At 43.7% G+C, this 25,453-nt stretch overlaps 1 protein-coding gene across 2 annotated transcripts in view; it reads right to left on the minus strand.

Moving 5' to 3' along the window:
* TRIM37 (tripartite motif containing 37) overlaps window positions 1-7,247 on the minus strand; it is a 78,962-nt gene extending 71,715 nt beyond the window's left edge. For both annotated transcript variants that reach the window (XM_072136286.1, XM_072136285.1), the window contains exon 1: window positions 6,865-7,247. In XM_072136286.1, coding sequence (XP_071992387.1) covers window positions 6,865-7,023 — 159 coding nt within the window. In that variant the 5' untranslated portion in view covers window positions 7,024-7,247. The remainder of the gene's footprint in view (window positions 1-6,864) is intronic.
* Between the last annotated feature and the right edge of the window lie 18,206 nt (window positions 7,248-25,453).

Consider the following 25,453-nt stretch of genomic DNA (forward strand, 5'->3'; position numbering starts at 1 on the left):
CACTCGGAGCCCTTTCTGTGGGCACTCAGGCCATCACCAGAGATGACTCCAGGTATCTTCCTGCAGTCCCAGACAGCCCAGGACTTGCTGTGCACAGAGCTATTTTATAGTGACAGCTCTACCTGGGACTATTTTCTGCTTTATTGGTGTCCTCAGGTGCCGGTATCAATGAAAACTGTGACAGAGAAGGGAGTATAAATCACAAATTACATTTCTGTGTTGGCACTTTGTGATAAATAAGCGGGTCTTTGTTGTCTATGTTGTAGTTTGGGCACTCGGTCTCTAAAAGGTTCGCCATCACTGGTGTATAGTGTGCACTTGAGGAGTAACAGTAAGGGCTCGTCCACACGACTGTCGGGGGGATGTATGTACGGCTGCAGTCTATGTCCCCCATAGACGGCAATGGCACAAAAGCTCACCATTCTGAGCTGTAGCCGCAAAAAGACAGAGCCTGCTCTATCTTCGGCCATATCGACAGCCGTCCGGCTACTATTTTCCATGTAGAGGGTCGGGGGCGAGCAGTACTCACCCCCTTCTCCTCTCCCCAGCGCCGAAGTGTGCCCGCCGGGCATATGTTAGTGTGCATGAAGCCTATTTTCTACTTTTTCTGCAGTTTTCCCCACTTATGCTGCCTGGAAATGCATTTAGGGATCTCCACTGTAAATTCCATTTAAAAAAAAAAAAAAAAAAAATCACAGACAAGACCTTTTTCTCCAGTAACATAATGGAAATCCCAATGTTTTGTTTTTCTATTAGTTAAAGAGGTCTTTTGAGTACTGTCGGTGTCCAATTTTTTTACCCAATGGTGGTTTGTGTGCAGAAAGAGCTCCTATTTCTATCACCCTATATAAAACTCAAAATTATTATAAGCAATTCAGACATTATAAAAAGTGCTGCCCAGCACTGATAAATAAAACAATTGGGGTAAGATATGGACTTTGTTCCAGAATCTAACACTCAGCTCTTGTTCACTCCTTTCCTATGCCCTTACCTCAGACATGGCAAAACAGGTCTGAGAGTGAATGCCAGTTTTCACAACAAGCAGAAATAAAAGAACTTTACAAAGTTTCTTGTATTTGCTTTTACTATTGATTTATGCAAAGTTTGATGAAGAGTTACTTATTATTCTTATCAAGGTCCAGTATACTACCTATGTTTTACAAGAACCACCAACATTGTGCTCTAAAGAGAATATGTCTGGAAGCGTAGCAGCAAGTAACAATACCATATTGTACTAAGTGTACCAGGTTTCCCCTGAAAACAAGACAGTGTATTATATTAATTTTTGTGCATAAAGAGGTGCTGAGTCTTATTTTTTTTAATAAATTCACATTTATTGTTTAATGTGTATTAATATACTGCAAGTATAGTGTAAAGTCTCGTGACCATTTTTATGTACAACAATCTATGGCACATATAACGATCCTGGGAACATTACTTATATAAAGACCATCTTGTCAACAACTTCTCCAACATTCTTATAACTCTGAATTTCTAGTGGCTTCTCTTCGGCCCCAATCTCTTATGTTCAGCAATAGAACTTTCCTTCAATGACCCCTTCATGGGACAGACAGGGATTACAGCCCATGAATTCTTCACCTATGTCACAACCTCTTGCAGTATCCACAAGATCTACCAACAGTAATGTATGGTGTGGGGGGAGATGTAGCAATGTTTGCAGCTAGATTTTATTATCAGCGGAGTTCTTATTGCACTGGGTCTTATTTTCGGGGAAACTCTGTAAATATGCAACCAAGCCACACATCTTAATATAAAAAAATAAACTACTTAAAGAGGTGTGTGTGTGTGTGTGTAAGTGTGTGTGTGTGTGTGTAAGTGTGTGTGTGTAAGTGTGTGTGTGTAAGTGTGTGTGTGTAAGTGTGTGTGTGTAGGGTATTAGGTAATTTACCAACACACATCTATTACTAATTCTGCTCCACTTTGTTGATATGTAAAGTGAAGTGACATATCTGTCCATAAAATGTCCGCAGATGAAGGCTCATTCTGCAGCCTTTTCATGGACAGGAATGTCTGGCTGATGAGGTAAAATACAGGGGCTTCACTTTACGTATCAAAAAAGGAGAGCAGAACTATTAATAGATGTTTATTCTTAAATTACCCAATATCCTGCCCCCTCCATGAAGTAAAGTAGCCAAGCCTTTTAAATATCATGCCATAAATGTAGGTCACAGAATTGACATTCAAGTACTGTACTTGTACATCAGTAACTATCGTGCATTTATGGCATAACATAAAAAGTTAAAGAAGGCTTTAGTCACAAGTCCAAATAAATCAATACAGACGGTCCCCTTCTTAAGAACACCCGATTTACATACAACCCCTAGTTACAAAAAGACCTCTGGATGTTAATTAAATTTACTTCTGCCTTGGGCTACAATAAACAGCTTTAACATTTATCAAATGTGTTTGCAATTACGCCTTATCGTTCATCCTGATTCTTATGACAATCCATTATTTTTAAAATCCAATTGTCACAGTGACCAAAATATATTTGGCTGGGGCTACAATAGTAAAATATACAGTTCCGAGTTGCATACAAATTCAACTTAAAGAGGACCGGTCACCCAATTTATCGGCACTAGGAGCTGCTTAGTCTAGTGCTTGATCAAACGCCGCAGTGTTAGAGTAATAGCATTACCGGAAACCTCCGGTAACGGTATCAAATACTGCGGCGGGGTACAATGTAATTGTCGGACAGCTCGCAAAGCAATCCCTCCAACTGTAGTGGTCGTATCCAAGGACAAGAATCTCGTTTCTATGGGATCATAAGACTACATTTACTGAACATTACCTTCACAGAGATGCATTTTGGACATAATATCGAATTAAAGAAATGCATGAACAAGGCAGATGAATTAAATGAAATGTGAATGCCAAAGTGAGAATACAGCTTCAACTAACTTTTAATTTCCCTGCACAACCAAACAGCTTTTTTCTTTGCAGCAGCTTACAATTTCCTGAAAAAATAATTATAACAAAGGTGGATTGTACTTGACAAAACATCTGTTCAGTGAAGGTATAGGAACTAAAGGTGAATGTATTGGTAATGTATAAAAAGATTGTGAAAATAAATGGGCAGATATTTTGGGGCAGTTGTTAATAAAGCGTTTTAGTTCTGATAGTAGCCAGAGGATACAGGAAAATTCTTCTAATTAAAGTTGGGGCTCTACACAGTTGTATTGACACACCAGCATGTGTGAACAAGTCAGCGCTATTATTTATCTGTCACCAAGTCCAACATGAGCATATAGTTGGTTATATAATAGACATCACAGGATTAGAGAATGAAGCTCTGGTTGCTGGACTTGTGTTTACAACACAACATATAGCTACTAGCCAACCTATCAGGCCATTTCAGCAATCATTGCTATTCATCTGGTAATGCAAAATCAAATCATATATATTTAGAAAAATACTATAATAAAAGGGGCTTGACTGGAAAAAAAAAAATCGAAATTAGTTATTGGGTTACCGGTAGCTGTGTATTAGAGGAGATTTCATAGTGCTATATTGTATTACAAATGTGCTATGGAACCTTGGACTAGAACCCCATTTTATATGCACCACTGGAACAACCCAAGATAAATTGTTCAGATGAACTCTAATTATTTTAAAATATGCTTTATTTCTGTTCATAAATGCAATAAGGATAAATAAATTAATAAATGTAAGTAAATGAATACATGTATTTAGAAATTTCTTCTAGACCCACTGAAAAATACTGGTCACAAGAGGCCAGGCTATTCCAGTCTGGTTAAGACGCAGAACAGGAGATGCTTTGGAAACAAAGACAAGTACATTTCATATTTCCCTGCAATGGTCCCTTACTGGTTGTCACCTAACATTTTGTGTCTACAGCTAATATGCTGACCTACACGTCTCTCATGGCCAATACAAAGAAACCCTGTGTGGTTGGATTCTACAGTCAGTCTCACATCTGTCCTCTTATTGAATGCAAAGTAAACTATTCCTATGGATCCTTTCTGCAGAATTCATGGTTGTCCTGCTTTACTAATGTCAAAACCTCAGGGGTGCTTTTTGTGGTGCCACCTGGTTGCATACAATATCCACATATGGCCAAGCCATTCCTCTAATAGCATGTGCAGGCGCAGCATAGAAGTGTGGTCCTGCAATCGGCACATCGTCGTGGTTGTACTGCAGTGGGGACAACTGCTGGGACTCCCACCAATAATGATAGCTGGGGATACCATTATCACTAACTAATAGAGCGGCAAATTCTGTGGAAGTGTGAGAATTCGCATTGCACAGTGTTCGGCTCTACGCCTATAGACAGTAAATGGGACTGCCGGAGATAGTCTAGGGATGCACTAGGCCATGTCCAACACTCCCAATGTTCAGAATGGAGCGGCAGAATGCTGCTCAAATAACTAGTGAGAATGGGACCCATTCTTGTGATCCATGGGGGTACTAGCAGTCCACTCGTAGATCCGTACAAATTTCCAGTCAGCTATCCTTACATGTCCTGGCACTGGTACAGTCTATGGTACTAGTCTATGGAAGGGATTTATGATGAATGGGTTATTCATGGGCCAGTCATGATATTTCCCCATCATACTAAGAGGCTGAAAACAGTCATATAATTGTACTTTATCTTGCACAGGTTAAAAAGCGATTGACCTGGCCCGGGGTATCCCCACCCCACTTGGTGTGGAGGTGGCATGGGGAGAAAAGTCTATATATACACCTGTCTGTGCCACTGCATCCACTGGGGGGGTATGGCGCGGTGCCGCTGCATCCACTACGGGGGGGCATGGGGCCGTGCCACTGCATCTACTAGGGGGGGGGGCATGGGGCAGTGCCACTGCATCCACTAGGGGGGGGCATGGGGCGGTGCCACTGCATCCACTAGGGGGGGGGGGGCATGGCGCGGTGCCACTGCATCCACTAGGGGGGGGGGGTATGGCGCGGTGCCACTGCATCCACTAGGGGGGGGGCATGGCGCGGTGCCACTGCATCCACTAGGGGGGGGGCATGGCGCGGTGCCACTGCATCCACTAGGGGGGGGGCATGGCGCGGTGCCACTGCATCCACTAGGGGGGGGCATGGCGCGGTGCCACTGCATCCACTAGGGGGGGGGCATGGCGCGGTGCCACTGCATCCACTAGGGGGGGGGCATGGCGCGGTGCCACTGCATCCACTAGGGGGGGGGCATGGCGCGGTGCCACTGCATCCACTAGGGGGGGGGGCATGGCGCGGTGCCACTGCATCCACTAGGGGGGGGCATGGAGCGGTGCCACTGCATCCACTAGGGGGGGGGGCATGGAGCGGTGCCACTGCATCCACTAGGGGGGGGGGCATGGAGCGGTGCCACTGCATCTACTAGGGGGGGGGCATGGAGCGGTGCCACTGCATCTACTAGGGGGGGGCATGGAGCGGTGCCACTGCATCTACTAGGGGGGGGCATGGAGCGGTGCCACTGCATCTACTAGGGGGGGGCATGGCGCGGTGCCACTGCATCCACTAGGGGGGGGGCATGGCGCGGTGCCACTGCATCCACTAGGGGGGGGCATGGCGCGGTGCCACTGCATCCACTAGGGGGGGGGGCATGGCGCGGTGCCACTGCATCCACTAGGGGGGGGGCATGGCGCGGTGCCACTGCATCCACTAGGGGGGGGGCATGGCGCGGTGCCACTGCATCCACTAGGGGGGGGGCATGGCGCGGTGCCACTGCATCCACTAGGGGGGGGCATGGCGCGGTGCCACTGCATCCACTAGGGGGGGGCATGGCGCGGTGCCACTGCATCCACTAGGGGGGGGCATGGCGCGGTGCCACTGCATCCACTAGGGGGGGGCATGGCGCGGTGCCACTGCATCCACTAGGGGGGGGCATGGCGCGGTGCCACTGCATCCACTAGGGGGGGGCATGGCGCGGTGCCACTGCATCCACTAGGGGGGGGCATGGCGCGGTGCCACTGCATCCACTAGGGGGGGGCATGGCGCGGTGCCGCTGCATCCACTAGGGGGAGGGATGGCGCGGTGCCGCTGCATCCACTAGGGGGGGGGTATGGCGCGGTGCCGCTGCATCTACTAGGGGGGGGCATGGGGCGGTGCCGCTGCATCTACTAGGGGGGGGCATGGGGCGGTGCCACTGCATCTACTAGGGGGGGGCATGGGGCGGTGCCACTGCATCTACTAGGGGGGGGCATGGGGCGGTGCCACTGCATCTACTAGGGGGGGGGGCATGGGGCGGTGCCACTGCATCTACTAGGGGGGGGGGCATGGGGCGGTGCCACTGCATCTACTAGGGGGGGGCATGGGGCGGTGCCACTGCATCTACTAGGGGGGGGGCATGGGGCAGTGCAACTGCATCTACTAGGGGGGGGCATGGGGTAGTGCAACTCCATCTACTAGGGGGGGGGCATGGGGTAGTGCAACTGCATCTACTGGGGGGGGGCATGGGGTAGTGCAACTGCATCTACTAGGGGGGGCATGGGGCGGTGCCGCTCCATCTACTGGGGGGGGGGGGCATGGGGCGGTGCCACTGCATCTACTATAGGAGGGCATGGCGCGGTGCCACTGCATCTACTAGGGGGGGCATGGAGCGGTGCCACTGCATCTACTAGGGGGGGCATGGAGCGGTGCCACTGCATCTACTAGGGGGGGCATGGAGCGGTGCCACTGCATCTACTAGGGGGGGGCATGGGGCGGTGCCACTGCATCTACTAGGGGGGGGCATGGGGCGGTGCCACTGCATCTACTAGGGGGTATGGGGCAGTGTCGCTGGATCTACTAGGGAGGGGGGCATGGTGTGGTGCCGCTGTATCCACATATACAAATTTGAAAGACACCTGTCAAAACCCCTACTCCTCCCCCACGGCTCACCTCCACACTCTGCTCATCCATCTCCTCCAGTTTGGGGTCCTTGATCTTGCAGTACTGTAGAGATTTCTTCCTAGACCTGAAGTAGGTCAGGTACTTGATGGTGCTGCAGAGACAGGTGAGGAAATTATCAGTAAAACGCCCCCTATCAGCTGCAGACATGCAGCAGCCGGGGAAGGGGGAGTCCGGGTGTTGTGGATGCGCTGGAGAATACAGTACACGTTCCTTGGTGCAGTGAAAATGGGAGAAGGAAAACAACAGCGCTACCGCTCAGCACATAAAGATGTCGGCCGCCATGTTGAACCGCGGCTCGTTACTGAGATACGAGCGACGCCAAGGCCGAGCGAGCACTGGGAGGGGCGGGGTTCGTGACGTCAGGGCGCCGGCGCCAGAACTGTCCGATTTGTGTGTGCTGGCGGACATGTAGGAGATGAGTGCAGGCAGCGGTCACATGTGATTTCTATACCTCCCCGTGCTATACATTATAACTTTGTGGTGCTGTATGCAATATAATACTCGGGGACTGAATGCTGCTATTTCTGTGGCCGCGTCCAATAGGTTTGAATTCAGGGAAGACCTGGGGTCATCTAAGCCCCGTGACGCTCTTGAGGTGAATGGAGCAATATTCTTTTTATTCCATTATAAATAGAATGTAATGCTCTTTAGAAGAAGCAGAGCTTTTTTTCTTACTTTAGGCTGCGTTCCCACGTTCAGTTTTAGGCACCTTCCATATTTGCGTTTTTCACGCTCAGACCTTGCGTTGCACTTTGACCCATTATAATGAATGGGTTTTGTCAGACTTGCATTTTTTTCACGCACACTTGTCTTTTTATAATGGGCGTTTAAAGCCACGCGTGTGAAAAACGCACCATACAAGTCTATGGAGATGCACCAAAAACGCTAAAAAAACTACAACACCCCTACCGATGTATAGGCAGAGGAGTTGTTGCTAATAAGCCCCTTTGTCTGTGTGTCCCCAGTAGGTGAGCCAGTACAACTCTCTTCAGGGTCATATAGTCAGATAGAGGTAATTGGCAGCAGTAGATACTGCCTGGGCAGGCAAGGGTTAAATCTTTAAGTATTTAATATTGTTATCTAATGATTTTCCAATCTGTAAGCTGGAGTGTAATTGGAGAGTGTGACCACAGTGTAACCAAACCCCTGGGCAGGAAGTGACAAGGTCTCTTAGGATCCAGCTCCTGATTGAGGAGAAGCTCTTGGGATCTAGCTCTCCAGGAGAGCACACCTAGCAGATGATCCACCCAAGCATATAGAAAGAGAAAGTGTGTGTGTCGCACACCTCTAGTGCTACCAGACAGAATTCCTAGGATTAAAGGGGTATTCTCGTCTGGGTATTCACAATCAGTTTGATAAATCTTCCTCATATAAACATTTCTTCAATTAGATGTTATTAAAAAAAATGTTCCTGTGTGAAGATAATTTCTCATAAATATAGTCATGTTGTACCTTAGAAACGAGATGGCTTCCTCAGATACGGCCTCTGCTGGATGGATTTCACAAATAAACAAAAAGTTTTTGTATATGAAATGTCCGGGAGTTACTGTATGTCCCACAGCCGTCCTGTAGTAATGATTGCTGAATTTCAGGAGGTCAGGCAGGGCTCAATAGCGCATGTCTGGCCACCTCTGCCAGAGTGTGACGTGGTCGTAACCGAGGAAGCCATCTCGTTTCTAAGGGACAACATGGCTACATTTATGAGAAATTATCTTCACACAGGAACAATTTTTTTAATAACATCCAATTGAAGAAATGTTTATATATGGAAGATTAGTGAAACTGAATGTGACTGCCCAGACGGGAATACGTGGGAATCTGCAGTCAGGTTTTCCCAGGAAAGAACATTCTAACATCTCAATCCCTTACTGATGTTTACACAATAAAGATAATTTTTAACCTCTTACTTTACAATTTACTCAGTTTTCGTGCTGTTTTAGCTCCTATCACTCTCTAGGCTGGTCAGTGTAAGATTTCAGGATGTTGGCGGGGCCTCTCTAAGAAGACACATTGGGGCTCATTTACTAAGGGTCGCACTGCACACTTTTGTCGGATTGTGGCGCACTCAACCCTTTTTTTTGGCACAACTGCACTTGCTTCCATGCAACACAAATTAGGGGGCACGCCGTCGGACAGTGCAACCAATTCAGACTGAGCGCGGGATCTAACTCTCAAATTGTGTCGCAAGCCCTAGCACTTAGATGCACCACTAAATAGATGGTGAACTCTGTCGGACCTCAGCGGGGAAGCGACACATGTAGGATAATCATATTGAATCTCTGCACGCTGCATTACAGCTCCTGTGACCCTGTAAGTAAGTGTGCCCCATTATGACCCATCTGATTATGTGGGGTGATAGTGTGGTTAGATTATCAGGGTACAATGTGTATACAGGGCCGGATTATAGGCGGGGCGCTAGCCTCGGGGCCCCCACCATCTTGCCCCCCCAGGGGGCCTCCACTAGCTGACTATATGTCTGCCGACACAGACAGTAAGTAACGGGTACCGTAGACTTAGTTGCATCGGCGCTGCACATGGGCGCCGATGCTTCCTGTCAGCTCAGGAAGTTAACTGTCACATGAGTGACTGCTGTGCTGCGATCGCAGCGCTTCCAGTCATGTGCAAAACAGTGGCAGTGATGTGCCGCCGGCCAGCACCTGTGGCTGCCCGCTCCAGTACTAGAACAGTCTGCTGGGAGCGACTGGCTGCAGAGCACAGAGTACTGGCTGCAGAGCATCGCTCCCTCCTAGCAGGGGAGGAGTAGCTATTCCTTCCACCGCGCCTGGCCTGTATGTCAGCTACACAGGTCGCGCTAGTGACGTCACTGCGCGACCTATGTAGCGTGGAGGAGTGTCGGCACTTACTATGTGCTGCGCTCCGATGCGCGGGCCCGGCTGCAGGCTGAATGGCAGAAATCAGGACCCCATGGAGATTTACAGCGTGGAGAAGGCCAGAGGTGACAGCAGCTTTCAAAGAAGCAGGGTAATGTACTAAATAACCTCTGCTGCCCTATTGTTTATGTTATCTTTCTCTGTGAGACTTGAAGTGAATGTGGGGGAAGGGGCACTGCTGGGGCAGGTGAGGGACTCACTATTTACAATTAAAACTACATTAGATTATTATTAGGAGGGCTGGACACTAATTATTCAAATACTAATTATAGTGAGCACTTTATTGTTATTGTGGGATACTACTAGGTTGTCACTAGATCTATTGTTATTAACTCCTTAACGCTGAGGCCCTGCATTATTTTTTTTTTATTCCATTTTTCACTCCCCAACTTAAAAATCAATAACTTTTTTAGTTTTCCATGTACGGAGCTGTGTGATGGCTTAATTTCTGCGTAACAAATTGCACTTCATAGTGACAGTATTTAATATTCCATGCCGTGTACTGGGGAGCGGTAAGAAATTCCAAATGCAGTGAAATTGGTGAAAAAAGCACATTTGTCTCAGTACGATTTGGGGATACCAAATTTATTGTGGTTTAATGCATTTTAAAAAATTACAACCTTCTGTATAAAAAGAAAATTCTCTGTTTCACCATATTTTGGCACAAATATATTTTGGACATTAATAATGGAGATGTGTGAAATATTGTGGGATGAGCTGATGTTTTCTTTGGTACCATTTCTGATCACTTGTTATTACATTTTTTATTTTGCAAAATGGCAAAAAAGTGGCTTTCGAACAGTTGGGTGCTATTTTGCGTTACTGGATTGAATGCCGAGAATAACCATTATCATATTTTGATAGATCAGACATTTTGAGATTCGGGGATGCCAAATATGTTTATGATTTTTACTGTTTTTTAATTTTTATATCAGTTCTAGAGGATTTGTGATTTTCAATTTTTAGTTGTATTTTTTTTTATAACATTTGTTTTACTATTTTTCACACCCCTGGGTTGTCTGATTGATCCTACAATACACTGCAATACTACAGTAAGGCAGCACATGAGCTGAATGTATTATAGTAAATTAAAAGGGGCAATGTAAGTATCATTATTAATTTATTACACACATCCTAGGGCACAGTGTGGTCAGTTGTGGTGTGAGGGGTATATACTATATAATTTAGGAGCACGGTGTTATTCAGGTGACACTATAGTGTAAGTGACTGTAGTGTCTTTAGGATCACAGAGGTGATGCAAGGAGCCGACCACAGCTGAGCATGAATTCTTCATCGACAAGTGTTGGCCTGGAGAATCTTTATGAATTTCTATACCTGATGCAGCAGATCATCACCTGTGAGTTGCTAAATGTCACTTCTTCACACAAGGTAGCAGCATAAGTCCTGTGGAAGGAAAGATGTTAGGCCTGCGGCAGCATTCCTGCATGTAATATGGTGACACGGGGTGCAGCAGCCATGTGGATAAATTACACAGGTCTAATGCACCCCATAGGTCCATATTTTACATTGGTCTGCTGCAGCCTGACCTCCTATGTTTTCTTGAAAAGGACTGTTGCCACTCCCTCTATGTGAAGCGCTCAGGTGTAACATTGTTGTATTCTAGTACACAGGGCAGAACTTTATAATGTACGGGGCTACAGGTTTCAGCAGTCCTTTGTGTAATGCCATATCTTACATACCACTCATGCAGTGGGGGTGCAGATATTTGTGTTATGCATATTGTATTCCTATAGTAGTTATATTATTGTACATATGGGCAGTATTATAGTAGTTATATTCCTGTACATAGTGGTAGTATTATAGTAGTTATATTCTTGTACATAGGGGGAAGTATTATAGTAGTTATATTCCTGTACATAGGGGGAAGTATTATAGTAGTTATATTCCTGTACATAGGGGGCAGTATTATAGTAGTTATATTCCTGTACATAGGGGACGGTATTATAGTAGTTATATTCCTGTACATAGGAGGCAGTATTATAGTAGTTATATTCTTGTACATAGGGGGCAGTATTATAGTAGTTATATTCTTGTACATAGGGGGCAGTATTATAGTAGTTATATTCCTGTACATAGGGGGCAGTATTATAGTAGTTATATTCTTGTACATAGGGGCAGCATTATAGTAGTTATATTCCTGTACATAGGGGGCAGTATTGTAGTAGTTATATTCTTGTACATAGGGGGGCAGTATTATAGAAGTTATATTCCTGTACATAGGGGGTAGTATTATAGTAGTTATATTCCTGTTGGACCCCTTTCACATGAACGTTATGGGGATGTGTATCCGGCCGTACAGACCAAATATCCATCCTCATAGACGCCTATGGCGTCCGGCAATGATATGGTGAACACAACGTATGTCACTGTACGGTACTGTCCACATGAAAAAAGAGCTTGCTCTCTTATTTTCCTGCAAGTACGGGGCGTAAACACATTCTAAGAAGTCTTAAACTGTGTCTGCGAGTTGCATTTTTGGATGTGTTTGTAAACGAATCCCAGAAATGCACATCTATGTCTAATAAAAATTAAAATGATTGTCTAAGTCGGGGGCCTCCACCAGATTTTGCGGCCAGGGGCCCCCACCAACCTTAATCCGGCCCTGCGTGTATATCATTGTATGTACATTGTCATCTAACTTTTGACATTATACTAACACACTGACACAGAAGGAGAGATGAGACAGATCAGAGGTGATGAGATTCATGATATGCCTATTACACGGAAGCATGACAGACTTTTACACTGTCAGCTCTCTTACATCTCTGTTCTCACAGATATGTGCCTGTATCCCCCTTCCCCCAAATCACGTACCTGCCTAGAGTTTGTAGTTTGCAGCTTCTCTTTCCCTATGATGTGGTGATTGCAGGAAGTGAATCAGTGAGTGTCTGTGAGCTCCCTGCTAGACTGCAGGGGGGCGTGGCTACAGGCACAGAGCAGAAAGACAGAACTTCAGCAGCACAATCTCACACAGGAATCCAAGATGGCGGCCACCCCACCCAAAGTCAGACATTTTAGGGTCGTGTCTAGGGGCAACTGAAATTATGTACACCAGAACTGATAGAGACAGGAATCTGTGAAATGCTGTATTTTTGTTAATAACAGTGAATTAGAGAATGTGTTATTTTGTTATCCTGAGTACATGTAAGAAACTTGTCTTCAAACTGCATCTAAATAATTTTTGATGCAGTTGCAGGTTCAATTTTGTAAATTTAGCAAGTGAAAAACATGAACTGAAATGGAGAATCTCCTCTCACTACTCTTCTCTTAAAGGAGCCCTCACCAAGAAATCACCGCACATTAACTGGGAGGAGGTATATATATATACACTCACCAGCCACTTTATTAGGTACACCATGCTAGTAACGGGTTGGACCCCCTTTTGCCTTCAGAACTGCCTCAATTCTTCGTGGCATAGATTCAACAAGGTGCTGGAAGCATTCCTCAGAGATTTTGGTCCATGTTGACATGATGGCATCGCACAGTTGCCGCAGATTTGTCGGCTGCGCATCCATGATGCGAATCTCCCTTTCCACCACATCCCAAAGATGCTCTATTGGATTGAGATCTGTGACTGTGACTGTGGAGGCCATTTGAGTACAGTGAACTCATTGTCATGTTCAAGAAACCAGTCTGAGATGATTCCAGCTTTATGACATGGCGCATTATTATCCTGCTGAAAGTAGCCATCAGATGTTGGGTACATTGTGGTCATAAAGGGATATACATGGTCAGCAACAATACTCAGGTAGGCTGTGGCGTTGCAACGATGCTCAATTGGTACCAAGGGGCCCAAAGAGTGCCAAGAAAATATTCCCCACACCATGACACCACCAGCCTGAACCGCTGATACAAGGCAGGATGGATCCATGCTTTCATGTTGTTGACGCCAAATTCTGACCCTACCATCCGAATGTCGCAGCAGAAATCGAGATTCATCAGACCAGGCAACGTTTTTCCAATCTTCTACTGTCCAATTTCGATGAGCTTGTGCAAATTGTAGCCTCAGTTTCCTGTTCTTAGCTGAAAGAAGTGGCACCCAGTGTGGTCTTCTGCTGCTGTAGCCCATCTGCCTCAAAGTTCGACGTGCTGTGCGTTCAGCGATTTGAGTCACTGTTGCCTTTCTATCAGCTCGAACCAGCCTGCCCATTCTCCTCTGACCTCTGGCATCAACAAGGCATTTCCGCCCACAAAACTGCCATTCACTGGATGTTTTTTCTTTTTCGGACCATTCTCTGTAAACCCTAGAGATGGTTGTGTGTGAAAATCCCAGTAGATCTGCAGTTTCTGAAATACTCAGACCAGCCCTTCTGGCACCAACAACCATGCCACGTTCAAAGGCACTCAAATAACCTTTCTTCCCCATACTGATGTTCGGTTTGAACTGCAGGAGATTGTCTTGACCATGTCTACATGCCTAAATGCACTGAGTTGCCGCCATGTGATTGGCTGATTAGAAATTAAGTGTTAACGAGCAGTTGGACAGGTGTACCTAATAAAGTGGCCGGTGAGTATATATATATATATATATATATATATATATATATTACTGGGGGGCTGTTTATATTTTTTACTTGCAACATTTACGTTATTAAAACCAGTTTGTGCCTTGGGGCCTCCACCACCCTTATTCCATGCATAGGACAAAGAATGTATTATAAAGACCAGAGATATAGAAAAAATTGGAGCAGCACTTGTATAGGTCAATCACAGGTGCAAGTCTTAAATAGCGGCTGATCCAGACGCATCAAAAGTTTCAGCAGAAAAATACAGTAGCGAAGCAGCACTCCTTAAAAAAGTATTTCTTTATTCCACCATGATTAAAAAAAACAAGTGGTCTATTGTTGGGGTCCAAAAGGATGGCGCACACAGAGGTGAGTATACTAAAAATTTTTATTCAAGGTCTTTAAAACACAAAAATGTTGTCTCACATACCCATGTTGAGGCGATCTTGAGGCGGTGGAAGGCTGTTTGGAAGTGCTCGGCGTCTTGCTGGCTTGTATATCCAAACGAAAAAAAGGGGGAGGTAGACGCAGCACATCGGATAAAAAAATTAGCTTTTATTCTTCTCACATTAAAAGAATTGTGCGATGTATGTGTAGGCGAGCCACCTACGCGTTTCGGCTTGTACCTAAGCCTTACTCATGGTGAAAGTTAAAAACAAAAGGTTACAAATCATTTAAATCACCTACACACACCTGATGACTTCTTGACGTCATGTCCGATTCAGTTCGGAAAAGACGTGATATGCATCATTGAGGCTTCTAAGCGCATTTGACAGAGCATTTAACATAGTTAATCTATATGTATATAGACAGTAGATATATATACTCATTGTTAAATATGACGTGATTTGGAAAGATATAATCGAAATTCACTATTACTGTGTATATAATGCATAATTTAAATGTAAGAAAGGTAGTAGTGAGGAAAACTTATGAGCTCTTGACATTAATGTATCTTAAAGGAAAACGTAACTGGAGAGGTACAAATTGCATGAAGAGGGATGAATGATATTGTTAGTATATGAATGAAAGATCATTTTTCGAATTCATACCTCCGGGAAACCTTGTACCTAAGGCTAATATCCAATAGGCTTCACGTCTTCGAAGCATTTTTCTCCAATCGCCACCACGAGCTGGGCGATAGACTCGTTCTATCCCAAAGAAACGCAATGTGGATATGTTTCTATTGTGGCATTCTACAAAGTGCCTTGCTGCTCCAGATGCATTAACATCTCCATTTTTTATATTGAAGATGTGTTGGCTTATTCTCGATTTGAGTTTTTGTACATAAGTACTGGTGCATTCCGTGCAATATATTTGATTTACTACATGGTGGGAGTCGCAATTTCTAAATGTATTGATTTTTTGTGTTCTATGTATATTGACCTTGAAATCTAATGTTCTGTTTAGAGCTAGCGAGCACACATTACAACGAGACCCACCACATTTGTAGAAACCTTTTACTGAAAGCCATGTTTTGTTATCTGATTCGGTGTTTATCATGCTTGGGGATAGAATATTGGCCAACGATTGACCCCTTTTGGCAACACATCTATGACCTTGTTTCAGGATTTCATTCAGTGTGGTATCTTGGTTCAACATTGGAATGTATTTTTGTATCATTTTTTTAATGCAATTGAATTGTGGGCTGTATGCTGTGCTGAACGTGGGAATATTGTGTGTTTCTCCTGTAATTGTAGATTTTACTTTCACTGGATTGTCAGAAAGGAGTTCTTTTCTTTTGCCTTTATTCACTTTATCCCGGGATGTGGAAAGTATTTTCTTGGGATACCCTCTTCTAATTAATATGTTTTCTATATTAGTGGCATTATTTTGAAAAATTTGGTTGTCTGAGCATATTCTTTTTGCACCAAGGAGTTCACCATAAGGGATAGCATGTATGGTGTGGGTGGGATGACAACTAGTGGCACATAATATGGAATTGCCTGCAAGTGGTTTTGTGTACATAGATGTATTGACTACTCTTGATGTCGCTGATGCTGTGAGTGCAATGTCAAGAAAGTTTATACTGAGGGAAGGATTCTCATTGGTGAATTTTAGATTGACATTATTATGATTTATGTAGTTGGTAAAATCGGAGCATGTATCTGAATCTCCTTGCCATACTATGATGATGTCGTCCACATAGCGGCCATAGTAGATTATATTGTACAAAAAAGGATTGTTAACTGAAAAAATATATTGTTCCTCCCACCAGGCAACAAATAATATTGCTAAAGAGGGTGAGAATTTCGACCCCATTGGGGCTCCACAAAGTTGCAAAAAAAAAAATTGTGTTTTAACAAAAACACATGACATGTGACGTCGGACATGACGTCAACAAGTCATCAGGTGTGTGTAGGTGATTTAAATGATTAGTAACCATTTGTTTTTAACTTTCACCATGAGTAAGGCTTAGGTACAAGCCGAAACACGTAGGTGGCTCGTCTACACATATATCGCACAATTCTTTGAGAAGAATAAAAGCTAATTTTTTATCCAATGTGCCACGTCTACCTCCCCCTTTTTTTCTTTAAAACACAGTGTATTCAGTGTTTTAAAGACCTTGAATAAAAATTTTTAGTATACTCACCTCTGTGTGCGTTATCCATTTGGACCCCAACAATAGACCACTTTCACCACATCCTATAGAGTTTGGCAACTCCATTTAAGAGATTATCCTCTGGAGGCAGCACCACACAAAAATTATCACCACAAAGCCTACAATAGAAAGCCTTTCTTGCCACTTTCTATACCCTAAAAAATAACAATGTTTCGCCCTCCCTATGAAGGCATTATCAAGTAATAAGTGATAATGCTTTCATAGAGTCACTTTTTTTTATCATGGTGGAATAAAGAAATACTGCTTCGCTACTGTATTTTTCTGGTAATATGAAGACAACATACAGAGATAAGGGCCACAACTGAGGCCGCTTTCATATGTTGGGGTGATGATCCATAATGAGACACGGACACTTTGCCTTTAAAAACTTAATTTAGGATTCGCATGTAGAAGTTTCATTAAAAGTAAGGGCAGTAAGCTTAACCCCTTTCCGACATTAAACGTAGTAGTAGGTCACGTGCGACCTACTACTACGTCCTGCTTGTGGCACCGGCTTACACACACCACGGCATGTAAGGGGCTTTTGAGGAGAATTGGACCCCTGCGCTGCATATTGGGGGGGGCTGATCCTCCAATAGCAGCCCCGTAGATCCTCCAATAGCAGCCCCGTATGTCCCCCGTAGCAGGCCCTGCCTCCTGCCAGTACCCGGCATAGCATGGTCAGTGTGTTACATAACACAGTGTAATACATCTGTATAGCACTGTTTAAGTCAATAAGTACTTGAACAAGTGATCAGAGTGTCGCTTGTTCAAGCCAACCTGTAAAAAAAAAAAAAAAGTTAATAAGACTAATCAGTTTTTTTTAATAAAAATAATTAATGAAAGTAAAATTCCCCTTAACATCAACATTCCTTATACACATTTAATAAAGTACAAAATCACAAAACAAAACATTTTTGGTATTGCCGTGTCTGTAACAATCTGTACAATAAATCAGAAACATTATTAGACCCGTTCTTTGATGGCCGTAAAAACAAAATCCGAAAACCAGCTGCGTCAACCAAAAAATATTAAAGTTATGTCTCTGAAAAGATTGTGATATAAAAATAAATGAGATTTTCTCTATATTTGTTTTTCTTCAGTAAAAATAAATACAAAAAGAAAGGAAACCAGAATTCACGATTTTCTTTTCCTCCATATTTTGAAGAGTTAACAAAATCTCATCAATAAGCTAATGATCCTCTAAAATGAAGTATTTGTAAAGTGCATCTAATCTCGCAGAAAATAGGCCCTTATATGTCCAAATTGCCAAAAATAATCAAAATTGTATGGCTATTAAAAGGTTACAATGCAATGCTCTGAATGGCACAGCTTCCCTTCAATGCCCTGGCGTGAAGGGGCAACCGTCAAGGCAAATTTTTCCAAATTTTCACCAAATATCTGTATTTCATAAATAAATGCAAAACATACCAACAAAAACTTTCAACTAACATAAAGTACAGTGTCAAGAGAAAACTAATTTAAAATCACTTGGATATGTTAAAGCGTTCCAAAGTTATTACCACTAATAGTGACACTTGTCAGATTTGAAAAAATGGGCCATGACAATAATGTGAAGTGGCTTAGGCGACAAGGGGTTAATGGAAATCAAATACTATGAAAAAATACTTTGGAGCTGAGCTCGCTTACAGCTAGGCGTTTTTATGCTGATAAATGCAGTTATGTTCGTTGTCCAGGAAACTGTGGAATAGAAGAGGAAAAGGAGTTTATTATTTATTAGTATTTAAATGACGTTGGGGGGTGTAACTCATTTGTTGTTTGGCACTCCCGCCTCATGTAATTATTCACACTTCTTCAGTGCATAATTATCCCCTCCGCTTCACCCAGCCTAAAACAGGTGATTTCAGCCATATTGTAGCATAGTCTTGCGTAGCCGCACTGACAATGCATTGAGAATCACTACCACATATGCGCAAGATTTTACAGAAAGTCGGCTTTATGTGCTCTTATGATCCTTATTGTCAGAGCGGCTGTGCAAGACCATGCAGAGAGCTGGCTGACTTCACTGGTTCTCAACCAGGGGAGGAGAGATGGGATAATTATGCACTGAAGAGGTGTGCACATTATGTGAATTTCGAGCGCCGGGCAACAAAGAAGTTACACCCTAAAGCGCCAAAGTCTCATTTGAATATTCTCATTTTCTCTTCTATTCCACAGTTTCCTGGACAAAGATCATAACTGCATTTTTCAACACCTAGCTGTAAGTGAGCTCGGTTCAAAACTGCTTTTCACAGTGGTTGATTTCCTAGGATAGAGCATGTCAGAGCACATGAGAATCATGAGGTCTAAGGAACTGCCCAAAGAGCTCAGAGACATTATTGTGGCAAGGCATAGATCTGGCCATGGTTACAAAAGAATTTCGCAGCACTCAAGGTTCCTAAGAGCACAGTGGCTTCCATAATTCTTAAATGGAAGAAGTTTTGGATGACCACAACTTTTCCTCGACCTTGCCGTCCAGCCAAACTAAACTAAAGGTAAGGTAAAGAAGAACCCTGTGATCACTGTGGCTCAGCTCCACAGATGCAGTAGGGAGATGGGAGAACGTTCCACAAAGTCAACTATCACTGCAGCCTTCCACCAGTCGGGGCTTTATGGCAAAGTGTGCTGATGGAAACCTCTCCTCAGTGCAAGACAGAGGTCGCACTGACATTTTTCCAAAAGGGTAATAATACTCCTCACCATTTTTGAGGAGTATTTTCAGCCGAGGAGCATGAAATTTTTAGTAATACAAATATATAACTCCTACTTCTATATAATGTTAATAGACGTCTAAAAGGCCCCAGACGCCCCCACAGAGTGGGGGCGGCCGTCGACAGCCACAGAGCGGGCAGTGGCTAATGCCAGCCCCAGACCATCCGGAGAACGGTCCAGGGCTGACGCCGGCCCCTGGTCACCTGCAGAGCAGTCGGGGGCTGGCGCCGGCCCCAGCCCACCTAGAGAGCAGTCCGGAGCTGATGCCGACCCCAGACTCCCCACAGAGCAGGCCTGGGCTAACGTTGGCCGAAGACCCGCCAATAAGCTTTTTTATATTTCACAAAGGCCAGAGTTCATAGAAAATAAGCTTTATAAACTATGAAAATGAGCCTGGGGGCTCTACCGAGTGCCTCATGGCTCCACCAATAAGTCATTCATGCACGCCCCCAAGCCGATTGGCACGCGCACGCTATGCCAAAAGAGACGGTGACGTCCAGTTCCCTCATGTGACACATAGCTACAGGTTGGGACTGGGGGACCTAGGGCCCACCAGTGACATAGATTCTGGGGGCCCTCCTACCAGTACATGGAAATATTACCTGAATGTTCTTAAGCAGCATTTACAGAATGAATTTTCATTGTGTCTGAAAGGCACAACAAATGCATCCAGCAAAATGCATCCCAAAACACATCAGTATTAATGATAGTGAAAAAACATAGATGTATTTTGAGGAGTCTTTTTTTCCCCATGTGTTTGCAACGTGTTTTAAAACAGGAATAGAGAAAAGAGATGTCTCTGTTCAGACCAATGTCACCACGCTAATCACCAGACTTCCTCTATCATCCTTATAGGAGAATATTGCTGGAAGGAATATATAGGCACATGGTGTAGTATGTTCAAAAATATTTAAAATTTATTGCACTCATCATACTCACAAAAATACTTTAAAAATGCGCATATCTCAAACAATTGCGGGACGCTAGCTCACAGACTTGCCCGACCCAGGGTTTCGCCATCTAGGCTTCTTCCGGGACGTTAAATAAATAAATGAAATACGTTTTTTTGCTGTTATGACTATGTATGGAAAAAGTAGAACTTTTTAAATTTCAAAAATCGAGACTTTTTCCAAATTTTCACCAAATGTCTGTTTTTTTTCATAAATAAACACATACCCCCAAAATTTTCAACTAACATGAATTACAAAGTGTCATGATAAAACAATTTCAAAATCACTTGGATATGTTAAAGCGTTACGAAGTTATAACCACTTGTAGTGACACAGGGCAGATTTGAAAAAAATGGGCTGTGTCAGGAAGGTGAAAAGTGGCTTCGGGGTTAAACCTTCAGGTCTAAATGAGGTGACGGAAACAATACTCACCTAAATATTCACCACAGCGTGATCCGTTATTTTTCCCCCTTACTCCGCAACATAATATATATAATATAAACTACCCAGTGCAGTTATCTTCTGTGGAAACCAAATTTTAAATAAGAAGGACTAATGGAAACAGGTATTTTTCTATTCTGAATGTACTTAAGAAAGTAGCTTTCTTGGGAATACCCCTTTTAATTGATCGGTAGGTGTAAAGAGGAAAAAATAGCACACCATCAGCACCAGGCTCACATGAATATATTTGACTACTTAATAATAATACTTGCAACCGATCCCAATCCCTTTCTTCTCTTGACCATATGAAGGAACATTAAAAGTATAAATGTAAAGTTATAATGATTATATGTGAATCCCCCTTAAAAAACAGAATGATGTCTACTTTATGCTGCTCACCCTGTTCTGTCCAAAGTTATGGCATTTTCTGTTTTGAAAGTATTTGTCAAAAATCTTTCTCACTAGAGGTGAAGTGGGCGGTGACTAATGTCTATCAGTTTATGTCCTCAGGCTGAGGCCAGCTAGTTCCCCCACAGATCCCATGATGCCTTGTGTTCCCTCTCAAAGTAATTTAGCATTAAATTAATTTAGTTTCCCACAAGTATCATGTAATAAGTGGAAGAAATCATAAGTAAACCATTAACATGAAATCTATAGCCTGTACCGTGTGAGCACTAAGGGTCAATAGCTTATCTGCATAGAGCTGATACTGCCAATGACAAGGTGGGGATAGGGATGAAGCATGAGGTGCAAAGAGAGACGGAGAAAGTTCTGTGGAATCACAGACCAGGATGGAGGGACTAATAGGGAACAGGGGATATCTTGTACCTCACTATGCTGAGCACTGTTCTGAACACATCCTGCTCTGCTACTGCACACAGAGAAAGCTCTGTCACATGACTTCCTCCTCTGGGAGCAAGGAGCAGCAGTCCCTCCCATGAAACCGACTGATAAACTATAAACAGAGTACGGACTCCAGGGCTTTTCAGGAAATGGAGAGGACGCAGCCACTGCAGAACTGAGGTAATCTGAGGGGTATAGCAAGGAATCTGCTAGATTTAGGTAACAAAAAAATAGGCAAATTTGTTTTACATCCCAGGAGCTATTGATTAGTGGAAAAAATAACCTAACAATAACATACATTCCATTTAAAAATGACTGTGCACAAAACACTTTGTACTTTTAGCTTTTTGCATGGCATTTGCTTTAGTATGTTCTTTTAATGCAAATAAAGTTTATTCTTTTAAATCCCTTGTAATAAACAGCAGCTCACTTTTTGGTAATAGTAAATCAAGATAAAAGCGTAAAGCAAGTTAAATTTTATATTTAATTGCCTTAAGGGCACTCTAGACAATACAGTAGACACACTAGTTATATACAGTAAACAGAGTACAAATACACATGTAGCACTACAAGTCTCAGCAGTTCAGTGAGTTAGTTACCTTGTGTTACCTAATGGGAATGGATAGTCCACACTTTAAGATCCTCCCTAGGCTTGATGATGGTAAGATTTCCCCCGGTGAAAGATGATGTGGCCTTAGAGGTGTCTGATTATATCAGGTGCAGACACACCTCTGTCTGCCCAACAGGTGGGGTTAAGGGTCCCTCCTACCAGGTATTACATCCAGAACCCTGGAGAAATCATAGTTTCTCAAGGTGAAGTTGTAGGGTCAAGTTTCTGGTATGATTAGATCCGGGTGAATCCCTGGATCACATTGATACCAAACTTGACCCATGTGCTATGGTCCTACCCAGAGATATTTATATTTTTGGACCCAAGGGTGCTAGAGCCTCATGAATTGATCCACTGTGATTTCCTGACGATAAGAAATCCAAAAGTAGTTTCCCTTGGTCTGAGGTGGACCACAACTCCATAACTGTCCTCAGTGAATGTATCGGTCTTATAAGTTTTATGGCTCTTTGTCTGTTTGAAAATTGGAGGGAAAATCAGCTAAAGTCTTCAGAGACTATGCGGTTACAGAAATCCTTAGAAGCTCGTCCACCTGCTGTGTTAGGTAACACTAGCTAGCTTCATTAGGCTAATTACGCTGAGGCTTGGGGAAGTGAAGGTATAAGGCCTCCCTCTCCCTGGTCATACCACAATAAGCAATGATTATCTGCTTATCAGGTCAGTTCTTTTCCCTCTTCCCACCTTTAAACTTGGACTCATTATTGGACTCATGTTTGGCAATAGTTAAAAATAATTTCACTTACCGGTAATTCGATTTCCACAAAACCATGATAAAATGGTTAATCTGGGGACAAAAAAAAAATGGATAAAAGCTTTTGCTCATTTTCTCCTTGTTAAATTTTTTTTTGCGCTCTACTCTTTCCACAATCTGTAACTCTTTGATTTTCTTATTTACAAAGCTATATGAGGCAATTTGTATTTTCTAATGGAAGACTGGGCCATGTACTGGGAAGCTGGAAAAAATGCCAACTGTAGAGCAATTGGTATAAAAAAAAAAAAACATAGTTGCACCATATTCTGAGGGACTTTATGGCTTTGAATTTGCAGTGGATACAACACCTCTGCTTTATTCTTTGGTTAAGTACGATTGCAGAGATACCAAATTGATATAGTTCAGTTATGTCTCAATATCGTTAAAAAAAATTCTGAAAACCTTGCATTAAATAAAAATGCCTTGCATTGCCAACTTTTTAACTTGTAACTTTTTATAGTAGGGATTCAGACACTTAGGTGCTATTCTGTTACAGGGTTAATCACCAAGAATATATATTTTTTTAAATAGATCAGACATTTTAGGACAGAGAGATACTTAATGGGGCACATTTACTAAGGGCTTTGCGCCACACTTTTGTCAGACGGTGCTTGTTCTTCATGGCTAAAACGGCTTGTATAGGTATTTAAGAACTGTCTGCGCTGCGATTGTGTCGCAGTCACAGTGAACTCTAGGGGGTTATTTAAAGGGCACCTACCACCACGAATCTACCTATAAAGGTAGATCGGGTGGTAGGTGGATGTATGGGACGTGAGGATAGCCCTTTTTAGAGCTAATCCTCACGTCCCCGCTAGCGTAGCATAAACTTTATTGCCCTAATATGTAAATTTAATTAAGCGGCTACCGGGGCGTGGAGTAGCCGGACACGAGGCTACACGGCGCGGCTACTCCACGCCCCAGTAGCTGCTTTCCCCCGCCTACCCTGTGATCTTCGGCGCGCAGCTCCTGGCAGCTGCGCGCCCTCGTCAGAGAAGCCGGAGTTCTGCGCATGCGCAGTAACTCCGGCCAAGATGCGCGATCTCGGGAACGAGGCCGGAGTTACTGCGCATGCGCAGAACTCCGGCTTCTCGGACGAGGGCGCGCAGCTGCCAGGAGCTGCGCGCCGAAGATCACAGGGTAGGCGGGGGAAAGCAGCTACTGGGGCGTGGAGTAGCCGCGCCGTGTAGCCTCGTGTCCGGCTACTCCACACCCCGGTAGCCGCTTAATTAAATTTACATATTAGGGCAATAAAGTTTATGCTACGCTAGCGGGGACGTGAGGATTAGCTCTAAAAAGGGCTATCCTCACGTCCCATACATCCACCTACCACCCGATCTACCTTTATAGGTAGATTCGTGGTGGTAGGTTCCCTTTAAATTATTTTATTTCAGCCCCCCTAGGGTACTTTAACATTTTGAGCATTAAAAGATGTAGGCACCCAGGAGCAGACCTGTCAGATGCCACGGTCTGGTTTGACCGCAGAACCTAACAGGTTAATGCCTGTGATCTGTGCCACCACAGACCATGGCAGTTACCGGCAGGTGTCAACTGTGTGATGCAGTCAGCCCCCGCCCCTTATTGTGAGGGCTTAGTTCGTAAGCCCTCTCCATATACCACATCATGACTGGCTGGTATAGATATTTATTTACATTGGCTGGTCAATAAAAGGGTAAAAGGGAATCTGTCGGGGATTTGGAGCATTAAACCATCTACAGGTCCTTGTGGACTGCTGGTTTAGTGTCCCAAATCACCCTTTAGCTTTTCTCTCTGTGCTTGCTAAATAAAAACTTGTATACTCACCGCGGTCCAGAACGCTCAGCACAACGAAGACGACGATCTATACCTTGCCTTCCCAGCGTAGCTTGGATACAGTGCTTGAATACACACTTCTGAGCCCCATTTCTTTGTCTTAAGCCATTTCCAATGAAATGGGATTAATTTTGCTTTTTCATGTATCATTTTTATGTTTTATTGTTTTCAATGCATTCCACTATGGAGAATCTCCCCTTTAATACGATATGAGGATTGTGTATGCCTCCCAGGACCAGAGATATCCACTAAAGTTGTAGCAAAAATTTAGATTTTTATATACAGCTTTCTATTTCCGAGGGTGTGTATTTTTGTAGGTCTAAGAGTGTATATGTCTGTTCCTGTGAAGTATCCTTCCTTATGGCATATTAAAGGGAGAGTATCCTGTTTAATAGGACATGATCTGAGTTTCTAGGTGCCAGGG

The sequence above is a fragment of the Engystomops pustulosus genome, chromosome 2, assembly GCF_040894005.1.
Source record: "Engystomops pustulosus chromosome 2, aEngPut4.maternal, whole genome shotgun sequence".
Classification (NCBI taxonomy): Eukaryota; Metazoa; Chordata; class Amphibia; order Anura; family Leptodactylidae; genus Engystomops; species Engystomops pustulosus.